Source organism: Antennarius striatus, chromosome 5, assembly GCF_040054535.1.
Source record: "Antennarius striatus isolate MH-2024 chromosome 5, ASM4005453v1, whole genome shotgun sequence".
Lineage (NCBI taxonomy): Eukaryota > Metazoa > Chordata > Actinopteri > Lophiiformes > Antennariidae > Antennarius > Antennarius striatus.
In genome coordinates, this window is record NC_090780.1 from 17,402,075 (window position 1) to 17,414,353 (window position 12,279).

The following is a 12,279-nucleotide window of genomic DNA, read 5'->3' on the forward strand; positions in this document are numbered from 1 at the left end:
ACACACCAGCCCTCCATTGGAACAGAGACACCCAGCAGTGTTTAGACAGACACACGGATGTGATACTGATGGAGGTGAGTTCTAGTCATGTTTACAGAAAGCAACTCCACCCAAACAACATAAGCATTTACCATGTGGCATATCTGGTTCTGCTTCTGGGTGAAATATGAATGCAGGAGAAGAGAGATGTAAAGAAAGTGACAAGAACACCCCACTTAATATTTACATATTTATTTGAAAAGGTACCGAGTACCAAGATCAGTTCACACCTGAGCAATCCACAAAAATAAAACTACAAACTTCCTCCAGTCTTCATTTCCCCACAATAACAGCACATCAGTCCCGCATTAACAGTTCATTTGCTGTGGGTATAATTATATGCTGCCTGTATTTTTTTTTGGGTTCCTATAATTTGAAAACATTTGATAAGTAAATACGTATGCCAGGAGGATTGTGTTTGACGTGTGGTCACAGGAGACAGTGAGGGAAGCTTCATTGAGTCTTTATTCTGTCCTCCTGTGGAGAAGCTCATCATTACAGTGAGTCCTCACTGATGGAGGTACAGGAAGTTGATGATCAGTCATTATTACGCTAGCATAACCCAACAGACATACATGTTCAGATTCTCACGACGCTCCAGTCTGAATTGCAATTGCAAAGTCCTGCACTTCTTTATTTAGTGAGGCAGAGTGGTGATCCTCATGCTTTGACTCGCGATGGGGTACGTCACCATTGGGGTGGTGGCGTGACTCATGGTGATACCAGGCAGAGGCTGCGTCATGGACACTGCCACTGGTGTCACAGATACAGACACAGGTGCCATAGAAACAGGTGGCGCCATCCCCTGGGCAATGGTCTGCGCGAGGGCAGCTGAAAGAGGGGTGATCTCAGGGTTCAGGTGGGGTGGAGGAGCTGTGGGTGGGGCAGCATTAGTTGGGGGTGCAGCTGGGGCGCCGGTAGGAGCGACCAAGTCTTGCTGGGTGACAGGGCGAGGCTGCAGTCCAGCGCTGCTCAGGGTCGTGTGAGTCTGGGCGATACCGTGATTGTAGGAACTCACTGCACCCACAGGGGGCGCCAGACTCTGCTCGGTGGGAGTCGGGGTGGAGGAGAGCGTCATCACCTTGGCTTGGCTTCGAAACTGGGCGTTCTGTTCCAGAAGAACTTCATTTGTGGCAATGAGATTTGAAACCTGAAAACCAAAAGAATGAGAAAAGTATGTGAAGAATTTGATCATTTATGAAAACACAGTTTGAGAATACTTTATAAAACACAAATTATCTACTTTAGCAAGAATTTAACGTTTGTAGCGGCCTCTTGCTGTTACAAATTCCACAAATATGTGTGGAATGAACAAGCAAACTGTTCAGAGTGACCATTTTATGATGTGAGAAAACGCTTCGACCTCTTTAAATGTCCTTGAATAGATTGATTGGGGTTACAGTCAGATGACTCAGAGCTGGTCAGTCGTGTGCTTTTGGATTTAAAATGTGTTTAATATGTCTGTTTTTCAGGTGGTGTGGCAGAATTTAAAACGTGCCACTGTGTAACATGACAACTTCATGTAAAGCATTCACTTTCAGTGTGGGAGGACTATAAATTCATCTGACAATAGTACCACAGTGTATACACTTGACTGTGGTACCATCTGTATTTCTTGTGAAGTCTGAACTGAATAACACACAGGTTGCTCCCCAGTAAACTATCAAGTGTGGTTGTTTGTAATCTTGTAATCTATTGTAATCTGTTTCCCCTGGTAGACAGATTATTTCAAAATATATAAATAAATTCGACTGATTTAAAATAAATCTTTTAAAAAGGATAAACCAATTCTTTATCATTGATGTAAAGATTCAAATAACTGTTTTTTCATCTTCATTCCAACCTGCTTCTTCAGCTCTTCCACTCTTTTCCTCAGCAGGGAGTTTTCTTCCTCCAGGAACCGGTACTCCAGAGGCCGTGGCGGTAATGTGGCTTGGACTCCCAGCTCATAAAGCCCACCTCCAGTCCCATCTGCCAAGCGCAGCCCCTCCAACCGTCGTCTCTTCAACTGTAGAGCAGCATGGTCCATGGAGGCCTCCAGGGAGCTGGCGTCAAACAGCCCACTTTCAAGCAGAGGGTCATATACCGAGCATGAGCTCCTGTCAAAACGCCGTTGGCCGGCAGAGTTTATGGAAAGACATCCGCTAATCCCGCCTCCACCTACTCCCCCAACTCCTGACATAGTTGGGTCTCTGCACCCACCAAGGCTGGGGCAACCCATCCCCATCATATTATTTCCACCTCCACCTCCCACAAGTCCTTGAATTCCTCCGCAGTTACCGCCGCCTCCACCACCTGTGACTCCTCCAGCAGTCACCATCACACTAGAACCTGGGCCCACAACACCACCCACTCCCACCCTGGAAGGATCATATTCATAGTCTTTTTTAACATGACGAAATTTACACTTATTGCCTCTCTGGCACTCTCCCTTCAGGAAGTCTCTGCAGATGGGGACCTCCCCACGACTATGGGGCAGATCCATGGGGGACAGGCCCATTCGTGCTGCAACTTTTCCTCTCAGTCTGAGGGGTAGCTCTCCTGTTTTCTTGTAGTAGTCCTCATCTTCTTTAGTGCCGTGAACGAAGCGGCAGTTGGAGCGCATACACTCCTTATTTTGATGGTCATGACAGAAGATGAATTCATTCTTTTGCACGCCCAAGTCTGGCACCTCATTAAAGTATGGGTGTCTAAAGCGGCAGCGCTTCCCTCTCTTGCAGACATTGCGTATGAAGTCCCTGCAGACGCCGTCCAATCCTAGTCCTGCACCTTGTCCACCGCTTCCTCCATTTCCACAACTATTACCATTCCCAAGTGCCCCTCCACCCCCCATGCTCCCCGATCCACAGACGTTGCCACCGACACTTCCTCCTGGACCTCCTCTGCCCTCTGCCGAGCCCCCTCCCAAACCAGACCCAGGTCCTCCTTCCTCACCAAGACTAGCAGCACTCCCACCACCACCTGCCAGGTAGGAATTGTCCCGGTCAGGCATGGCGCTCGGCCCAGCGCGAAGAGAAGGAGGCACTCATGTGTGTGAGGAGGGCTGACGTGCCTTAACAAACATTCACATATTCAGGTGGAGTCAGGAACAGCTGAATGGAGTAGTGGAATCTGCTGCTCACAGATCTGCAGGATAAAAACACAAAACCAACTTGACAATTGCTTTAAAAAGTAAGATTGTACGAGCATATGATACTGGTAGGAAATACATGGTTTAAAGGGGTAAAACGAGGGCAGAAAACACGTGACAACACACCGAGAATAATTATTAATATCAGTGCTGGTGTTCACATCGGTCAGCACATTAGTTAAATGAATACGGCTCATACCAAGCGAGGCTGACCTTGTTGAAACGATCAGCTCCTGTAAATAAAGTACTATGATTCTACTACACAAAACGAATGTACAAAGTGAATTACTACCTCTAGTCAAGCGCATTTGTTGAGCTAGCGAGCACTGTCCAGCTAGCTGGCTAATGCTAATATTGTCTTACCTCCAACCACCAGCAAACTGACAGCAGAATCCAAACAACACACGATTTAGTTCCAGACAAAAACACCTTGATAAGATTCAAACGAACCTACAAAGTTATCTCAGCTAACAACGGCGACCAGGCGTGATATTTTCAGCGTGTCCTCAAGGCCTCTGTTGTTTACCACATTTCTGATGCATCTTGTCGTTACCAACGAAGAAGACAACGGACTTCCTCTTTGTTTCCATGTAGCGCTTTTCTGCCATCTAGTGGCGATTATCAGGAACTACACTCGGCGTGGTTGCTCTTTAAATGCAATTATTTAAGAGCTTGTCTGATATTTCCACTCAACACAGCGGCAGTTTAATAAAGCTTAACAAAGTCAAGCAATATCTGACACCAGGTTACATTAAATGTGCTGGATTTTCACTTGTCATTTAGATCGACTGACTTAATAATAATAATAATAATAATAATAATAATAATAATAATAATAATAATAATAATAATAATTATTATTATTATTATTATTATTATTATTATTATTATTATTATTATTATTATTATTATTATTATTATAAACTTGACAGTTTAGAAACACATTTCTTAGTGTTTTGACTTTACTTTTGACGTAAAATGCGTTGCGTTCCTCAAAACGATGAGCTCCACATCGCCAGGAAGCAGTTCAGGTGGCTTCCACGTTAAATAACTGGGGTCTGAGTGCCTTATCTGCGCCTCCAGCATGGCAGAGCTCGGTCTGTTCGGCTGCATTCAAACCTGCGCGCTGCTGCAGCTCCTCTTATCGGAGCCCCGGACCGCCGCCTTAGAGATGAGCGGGAATTACTATGACAGTCTGAACGCCGAGCCGACGGCGACTGACCGCCAGATAAGGAGGAATTTCCGCCAACTGGCTGTAAACTACCACCCTGATAAGAACAAGAGCGGCAATGCCGAAAAGGTTTTCAGGGAGATTGTCGAAGGTAAATAAAATTATTTACAGAGGTCAACTGAAATTGATCAATTAGAACATAATGCATGAGGTTTATTGTTTCTATTTTGCTCTGTGTTTATTTGTTTGTCTGAAAGATTAATCAAGAAGTTATTGACAGGTTTTGCAAAGGCATGGTTTTTGAGCCAAATAAGGGTTGTTGATTCATTGTTGATGTACTTTTTTCTGTGTAAACTCTCACTTTTTCACTTTAACATTCTTGAATTCAGGTTTTTTTTGGGGGAAAAAAAAGCCAACATCATGAAAAATAAAAATATAGAAAACGTTGAAGTAAACACACCCAGGCATGGATGTCATTTGATGTTTTGTGGCACATAATCTGGATTGGGGATAGTAACACCTACATTGGGGGGGAGGCAGTCGGTGAAAGAGTGTGTGCTGTCACAGCACTGCTGTATCTGGGGCGTGATGATGCAATTCGTGACCCTTTCATGGTGATAGAAATGTAGGACTGTGAGGACTGTTAGAGGATTGGGTTTGGATTGTTTGAAAATAATTTAGTGGTTTTCCAGGTTTTAGTGACGTGGGGTTGGTTGAGGGTTGCCTTCTCTCGTTAATAAAGCAGTTGTCATTTGGAGTTGTTTACTATTTATTTTATACTCCTGACTTCGATTTGCTGTTCTTCAGCTGAAGTTAAAATAATAAACCCATTTCCTTGTCTTTTAGCCTACCAGGTTCTCTCTAACAAGGAGAAGAGGAGGCTCTATGACACCCTGGGTCACGAGGGTTTCCTGAGGCATGAAGCCTCAGTCCAACAGGAGGACGGTCCACACTTTGCTGACCTCTTCTATGATTTGGAGGAAATTCCCTTTGTGGTGGAGCCTTGCTTTCACTGGAGCTTTCATCAGGATGAGGAGGATGACAGTGGACATTACAGCTTTCAAGATCCCTACTTCAACTATGATTTTGATAATGTGTTTGAAAATGTTGACGATTACTACTATTAGATGTCTGATGATGATCTTTAACCTTTACCCTGTGTGAACGTTGTGTTTTAAAGTCCTATTTTTCTACAGATAATAAAGACGGCATATTAAACTGTTGTGTCGTGGTTTTATGTAGAAAGTCAGCTGAACAGAACCTGAAGAAACCTTTTTTATGGACTAACATGTGACTCCTCTGCTTGTTTACAGGATCTGGATCTGTGAGTGGACGTTAGGCTGCTCTTCCTTTGTGGGTGTAACCTTGGGTTACTGACTAACACACCAGTAACTTATCATTTTCCATGCACCAGCACTTTAGATCTGACTCTGTTTTTACTCCACCTCGCACAGTGTGCACTTTGACCCAGAGGATATCCTGTGCCTGCTCAGCAGTTGGAGCATGAGCTCGCTACGACCAGCAGAAGACAAAAGATTTTGACTTACTGCTGTTGACATGAAAGAAGATTTGAGCATTAAACAAAGCAGCTAAAAGACACACTGGAAACACTAAATCAGGAGCTCGACAATGATGGTAAGTCTGCTCGAAAATAAAATTTATGACTCCATAAGTGGCATGTGATGGCTTTAAACTCCGGTCAGACATCCAATAGTATTTGTAACTCACAGCTACTATGTTGATACTATTGATAGCCAGACTTTCTCCCTCCAGGAAGAGGATAAAGAGGTGAAACCCTCCCTCAGTGTGCATGGTCATAACATTAAGGTCACAGAGGTGCTGAGAGATGGGGATACACTCACCTTCCTGATCGTATCTCAAAAGGTGAGATAACATAATGCACTTGTTTGCTAGTAATTATAGGTGCTGATTTGCTTGAGTCGTGATAAACAGACTTTAGATGACATGTTTTCTCTCTTGCCTTTGCCAGCTGTCTGGGACTGGGGAGTACCATGTGCACCGGACACATTCTGACTTTGAATGGCTGCAGCAGCATCTGTTCTCTCAGGAGGACGTTCCCGGGATCCAAGGAGTCATAGTCAGTGTTTTATTCCACCTGCAGATGACTAAAACTATTGACACCTTTACAAAAAATCAGGCAAACCAAATAAGTGCTGGAATATGCTGATTGCTGAGTCTTTACCTTTTTGGACTATCCTCCAGACTCACAGATTTACAGGTTGATTGGTACCGATTTATCTTTTTGCTTATGGGTGACTCTCCTGGTGGAGTCAATTTGAAAAATGCAACTCTGGCATCGCTATAACAAGGTCTGTATCTACATACAAAACGGCCATATTCACAGGAAATTAGTAACATACCGTAATATTAATCACTCAGCATTTGAGTACATTCACAAAGATGGAGTTTGATTGATTGGCATTTCTATAAGTGACAGAAAATCATCCACCATTCAAAGTAATGGGGATCTTTATGACTCTTATAAGGCTTCCTTTTTTCCTTTGTAACCAGGAAGCTGGTATTAGTGTTGCCATAGAGCCAGCTGCCTGTGGATATTTCAGAAGAGGTATTTTCCTGAGACAAATACTTTATGAGGAAGTATTTTTATATGCTACTTCCTAGAACAACGGTTGTTGGCGATATATTACACAAGCACATGCTGTGGAATAGCTGATATATCCATACTATAAATCCAGCACCAAGCAGTTAGAAAAGTCAAAACTTTATGTGAACGGCTTCTCAATCAATGTGCTGTAGAAAAGCAAGGTTTGTTTTTAGGAAGTAAAAAAAAAAAAGGACAGTAGAATATGGCTTTAAAATACAATAATAGGATCATAACATAATTTTACTCTTCTTTACTTCAAGTTTCCTCCTCTGCCAGCTAAGGTTCAGATGAATGCATCTGCCAAGGTCATGAAACAGCTTGGTGAGTACATCTGCACAGCGCTATAAAAAAAAAAAAGATTTAGGATTCAATCTTCTGCTTGGTGCCCTTTTTTTCATGGTCTGCTCCCTCCTTCCAGTAACAAATGTATTTGTGCCCGTCCATGAACCCATGAGATTGTTGGTCTTTAAATGAGGAGGGCTCAGGTGCATTTTAGTTCTTTGTTGTCTTGTGGCATCAGAAAGAAATTTGAACCTGTCAGATAGACCCGTTCACATACTGCCGGGACTTTTTAAAGCATCTGGTGCCTCAGATGTTATTAGGATGACACCTGCTTCCCTCCTGACGGTTCTACCATGAACCTGTGTTGTGTTTTACTGTTCACAGAACACACAGAACTTTAATCAGTATCAGGTCCTGTCAGCATCAGGAGATTAAAAAAAAAAAAAGGGTCCTATTATGAAAAACAAATGTTTTCAGGTCTCTATATATACATAGTGGTCCTCCCTAACAGGGTTACACAAGGCACATTTGATTATTCAAGAAGGTCCTTCAATGGTGAAATGACTAATTTCTGTTGTTTTTGATGTAGGTTTCGACTTGTGCAGTTTTAAGTGTGAGATTTCCTATAATAAATGCTGCTGTTTGTTTTCCTGAAGGTTTCCTTGGATTGGGGGAGTGGCAGCTATACTGTAAAGCACTGGAAACTTTCCTCCAGCAAGTTGCTTCTCACACCATCCTCAGCCCAAACAGAGCAGTGGAGATCTTTCTCACCAGCACAGATGTAAGCGGACAAAAGAACTTTTTACTTTAATTTTTATGATTATCTGCAGTTACATAAGGGTACAGAGTGATGCCTGTTTATGAGAGAAACAGTAATAAACAGTTAAAGTTTCACTCACACCGTTTCAGAAGACGACATGTCTTCAGCACATCAAAACTTTTCTGCCTATAGTCAAACATACAGCAATGAATGAGAAACGAGAAATGAAAACGTAGAGTATCCAGGTCCGTGTTGCAGGAACAAAGAAACATTTAACATAAAGATTAGTTTTACTGTGAGGGTAATAATCTTGTTGTGCTTGTTGCCACTTCTTTTTTTTAATATACTGTATATTTTTAAAACTTAAGATTATATCCAAACCCCACATTTAACAGGCAGGTTAAAGAGTTTCCTCAACATTTTTTGACTGAAGAATTTTTAAAAAAACAATAGATCTCAACATGCAAAGGTTTAAGTTATTTTCTATGATCTTTTTTTTTAAAGCTCTACCCTGGTGTGTCCTCTTTATTTTCATAAACAATCACATGTCATGTGAGGCATTATACTATTTTGCCAAGGATTTACTGCATCAGCAGCAATGACCCTGGAAGCTCTTCTGTCCCGGCGGCTGTTGACCTTTTATTTAACTTTCTGCAGCTGTGTTATTTACCTGTATGCTGTTGCTGGGGTCTTGTTTGTATGATTACTAATGAGTGTAGTGTGGATAATATATATTTGGTATGAAAGTTCCACCCTGTGTGTGGAATATTAATAAATTAATAAACACCTTTCTTTATTAATAAATTAATAAACACCTTTCTTTATTAATAAATTAATAAACACCTTCCTATGTTTGTATCCTTGTGTCCAGCCTCCAGGCAGACAGAGAGTAAAGAAGAACATTTTCAATCGCCTGAGTCAAGCTGTGGAGGAGATGAGGAAAGAAGGCCATAAGGTGCAACACAGGGACCTATGCAAACAACACGGCCTCTGTAGGTTAGGCTTTAATGCCTTATTGTCTTTATCTGCAGGATGTTGATGAGTTTTTTCAAACTGAACGTGATCATAATTTGGCTCTAAGCGGCTACACAAGGACAGCAGCTGAGGTAAGCTAGTAATCTATTTGTTGAGGGAGTGTTGAGGATTTACTCTCATTCCTTTTCCCCTTTCTCACAACGGGCAGCAGTTTTGTTCTGTGTGATTTTTGTTTTTATCTTCCCACTTTTTCATTTTTTTTTATCACAGAGATTCCTGGATGTGGTGCTAACTGAACAAAGTAAGAACACTGCAGTCACTTTACATTTATGTAAAGTGTAAACCTTCATTTACATTTTAATATGTTTCCACTTGCTCCAAGTCTGTTGTTTAAAGAATGTCCGCGGTTTTTATTTGATTGCAGAAATAGCAGTGGCTTGTGGGCACTTCTCAGCTGCTCTGCATCTCTGTGTGGAACACGGAGAGGATCCAGAAAAACAGGCTTTCTCCAAGTGAGATCATCAGTAAAAGTCCCCTGCCAATATAATATACTCTATGTGAACAGTGCCTACTTGATTTAATGAATCAGAATGATAACAGAATGAAAACAAATTTAATCAAACCAATAACCTTTTTTTTTTTTTTTTACAGGACATGTGTGAAATTGTCAGAAGTCTTTGATTGTATGAAAGTAAGTTTGTTTATTTCTAACAACTTTACACTTTTACTGTAGCTTTGCCAAATAAACTGCAAATAATGTGTTTGTGTGTGAGTAGAAAAATATGACAAATGTTGCTGAGAAAGATGCAAACTCTCTTGGGCTCGGCCTGGACCTGCGGTCACGCTGCCTGGATGCAGAAAAGGTACATCATCCAATTCTCTAGCCTTAGTTATGTATGATGCTCTTTCTTAGAATGCATGGATGTCTTTTTATAAGCACTGGTGCAGTAAACAAACCAGAGGACAAAATGTTCGTTCTGTTGACGCCACCACTGGAAAATATGCATGCTTCACCCCCATTTGTGCAAAACCTGTCAAACAATTTAGAGAAGTTATGGTGAGGTGAATGATGGATGCACTTTGTTTATTTTTTGGAACAAGATGTATAATAATTCACAGAACACAAGGATTTGTTGTCTAGAGTCAACTAATATTCTTTCATCATGCTAAAAGTCTTGCTGCTGCTTTTAAATATTTCTAATTTGCCCATCAGTCTTTCTAATTCCCTTTTGATTGTGCTGCAAATGATGCATTTTTCTTCCAAAACATGGACTAATCTTCTAGAACTGCAGTAGAGATTGACAGCTGCAGAAGAATTCTAAATCAAAGAATAATAACAAAAGTTCAAAAACATTTCAATGCGATTAAAAAAGCAGTGTCAATGGCTGAGTACACTGTTTTCCTTTAGAAGACTTCTGACGGCGTGAACTCTTTCTGTACGTTGTTTCATTATGAAGGATAGCGGCCCGTTCATCCCCTCTCTGTCTGTCTGTGATAATATGATAAGAAACATTTTCTCTTTTACTAATGTTAATATTTAGCACCACGCCTTCCTGAGGGCTCCTTTCCAATATCATCAAGTACATTGCAAACAACCTAAATGGAAGCGAGTGCTTTCTCTAGTACCATCCTGAATACCTAGACTGATTCTGATTGGTCAGTATCAGTGGTAACACATTTGTTTCTCTTGAATTTGCAAACTGACATTCACTTGAACGTTACGGATTTTGTTTGGAACATCATTTTTGTAGTAATTTACATCAAATGTTTCACCCACACGGTGTGCCCTGAAGGACTTAAACAAACTACATGTTTTGGCCTGCAGCCGGTTCTAAAGAAATCCAAAATTAGGTGGTGAGATGTCAAGTGTGTGCGTGACGATGATCATGTTCTTTGCAGGAGATGCTGTTCAGAAGAACCTGTAAGCTAGTGGAGTTAGAGAACGCCACACGGAATGCAGAAAAGGCCAAACCTCTCAAGAAGGCTGCTGTGAGTCTACATCCAATGTGTTCGATTTAGACCTCATTTACATGCTTTTCTGTGACCAGCAGGTGTCAGTATCGATCTGCTGAAATGATCAAGCGCGATAGCGTTCAGGACAGTCTTGTATTTTCATCAGATGGAGGAGGTGAAGAAAGCAGCAGAGACAGAGTTCAATCACATCAGTGGTGTGGCGAAAGACGAGGTAAAACAAACCCGTCACTTATTTTAAATATATCAGATGCCATTTGCTGACATTCAAATCCTGTATTTATGAACCTGCATCTCCTAGATTGTACGGTTCCAGAGGGAGCGTGTGAAGATGCTGCAGCAGGCTCTGGTTCAGTGGTGTGAAAAGCAACTTCATACAGCCAAAGAAACTGCTGAGCAGTTCGACCAGCACCTGCAGGCATTTAGAGGGATGGCGTAGAAACCCCACGCTTATTGAAGCATCCTCAATGCAGCTGAACATAGAAGGAGATAACCCTGAAATGTCCCTCACTCTGTGATGCTGTAATCTGGAATTTTATGTCATCTATTGACACCCAGATTAAATGCAAAAATCAAACAGTACATCTAGTATTTGTGTTCACACGCACACTTTTATTCCTTCCCCCGTCTTTCCTCAGTGACACTCCCACCCCAGCAGAAACAGTGCTTTTAATTTCTTTGTAGTGGTCCTGTCATCTGGTGAGACCATTGTGCAAATGTCCTGTACCGCACCCATACATTTGTGCTGAGAGCGTATTGTGCTGACCTCCAGCCACTTTATCAGCTGGGGTCATAAAAATAAAGTGTGATGAATTGATTCCCAAAGTACCTGCTTGCCTTTGTGTGTGTTTCTTACTCCTGGATCATTAATCAATTGCTTTGACGGTTGCTGGAAGGACATGGCAGGAAGGTCATTCAGTGCTGGCCTTTTGTTTGTCATTTGAAGCTATCGCAGCTTTATGATTATCTATTTATCTTTTAATTGTAAAGAAACTACTGCGAGGTCTAGCATAGAGCTTAGCTAATTGTTTTCACTTTAACATAATGTCAGATTCCCCTTCCCCGACTGCTGTGGACTGGAGATTTTTTATCTCCGCACTGCTGTGAATCTCATCCCTTCCGATCTGTAATCCCTCCACTGGGTGAAAAAGGAGGACAGGTTCATTTTTGAAGGAATAAGTCAGAGATAGATGGATGGTCTCATAAGGAAAGGATGGAGGGGATGGTTTGTGGATTCGACAATGAAGGGGAATTTGAAGGATATTATATCAGAGGATGTCAAAGTTAGATTTTTAATTCACCTAAAGAGTGTATTTAGTGCAATA

At 41.6% G+C, this 12,279-nt stretch overlaps 2 protein-coding genes across 7 annotated transcripts; one reads left to right on the plus strand and one right to left on the minus strand.

Annotated features, from left to right (window-relative positions):
- Positions 1–221: 221 nt before the first annotated feature.
- On the minus strand, positions 222–4,269 carry zc3h10 (zinc finger CCCH-type containing 10). 4 transcript variants are annotated; one of them, XM_068315397.1, is made up of 3 exons: positions 4,136–4,269; positions 1,883–3,165; positions 222–1,189 (listed from the first exon to the last, which is right to left on the minus strand). In XM_068315397.1, exons 2-3 carry the CDS (start codon positions 3,029–3,031, stop codon positions 677–679), a joined length of 1,662 nt encoding a protein of 553 aa, XP_068171498.1. In that variant the 5' UTR covers positions 3,032–3,165; positions 4,136–4,269; the 3' UTR covers positions 222–676. The 4 variants fall into 4 exon arrangements, with proteins under 4 accessions (XP_068171498.1, XP_068171497.1, XP_068171496.1 ...); XM_068315396.1 differs by lacking the exon at positions 4,136–4,269 and adding an exon at positions 3,620–3,716; XM_068315395.1 differs by lacking the exon at positions 4,136–4,269 and adding an exon at positions 3,624–3,712.
- Positions 4,270–4,350: 81 nt separating this feature from the next.
- On the plus strand, positions 4,351–11,771 carry si:dkey-28n18.9 (sorting nexin-5). Of its 3 annotated transcripts, none has more exons than XM_068315399.1 (16): positions 4,351–4,491; positions 5,187–5,693; positions 5,795–5,975; positions 6,114–6,224; positions 6,331–6,438; positions 7,227–7,287; positions 7,905–8,029; positions 8,880–8,963; positions 9,040–9,114; positions 9,254–9,284; positions 9,408–9,495; positions 9,635–9,674; positions 9,760–9,846; positions 10,883–10,972; positions 11,103–11,168; positions 11,256–11,771. In XM_068315399.1, the coding sequence occupies exons 3-16, from the start codon at positions 5,970–5,972 to the stop codon at positions 11,391–11,393; spliced, it is 1,110 nt and encodes a 369-aa protein (XP_068171500.1). In that variant the 5' UTR covers positions 4,351–4,491; positions 5,187–5,693; positions 5,795–5,969; the 3' UTR covers positions 11,394–11,771. The 3 variants fall into 3 exon arrangements, with proteins under 3 accessions (XP_068171500.1, XP_068171502.1, XP_068171501.1); XM_068315401.1 differs by lacking the exon at positions 4,351–4,491 and adding an exon at positions 4,868–4,954; XM_068315400.1 differs by lacking the exon at positions 4,351–4,491 and adding an exon at positions 4,878–4,965.
- Positions 11,772–12,279: the final 508 nt, after the last annotated feature.

Coding starts and splice junctions, on each gene's coding strand:
- zc3h10 (XM_068315397.1), bottom strand. CDS start 3,031: ATGCCTGACCGGGACAATTCCTACCTGGCAGGTGGTGGTGGGAGTGCT. Junction 1,190..1,882: donor TGGAAGAGCTGAAGAAGCAG/GTTGGAATGAAG, acceptor TTTGGTTTTCAG/GTTTCAAATCTCATTGCCAC.
- si:dkey-28n18.9 (XM_068315399.1), top strand. Junction 9,115..9,253: donor ACACAAGGACAGCAGCTGAG/GTAAGCTAGTAA, acceptor TTTTTATCACAG/AGATTCCTGGATGTGGTGCT. Junction 9,285..9,407: donor TGTGGTGCTAACTGAACAAA/GTAAGAACACTG, acceptor ATTTGATTGCAG/AAATAGCAGTGGCTTGTGGG.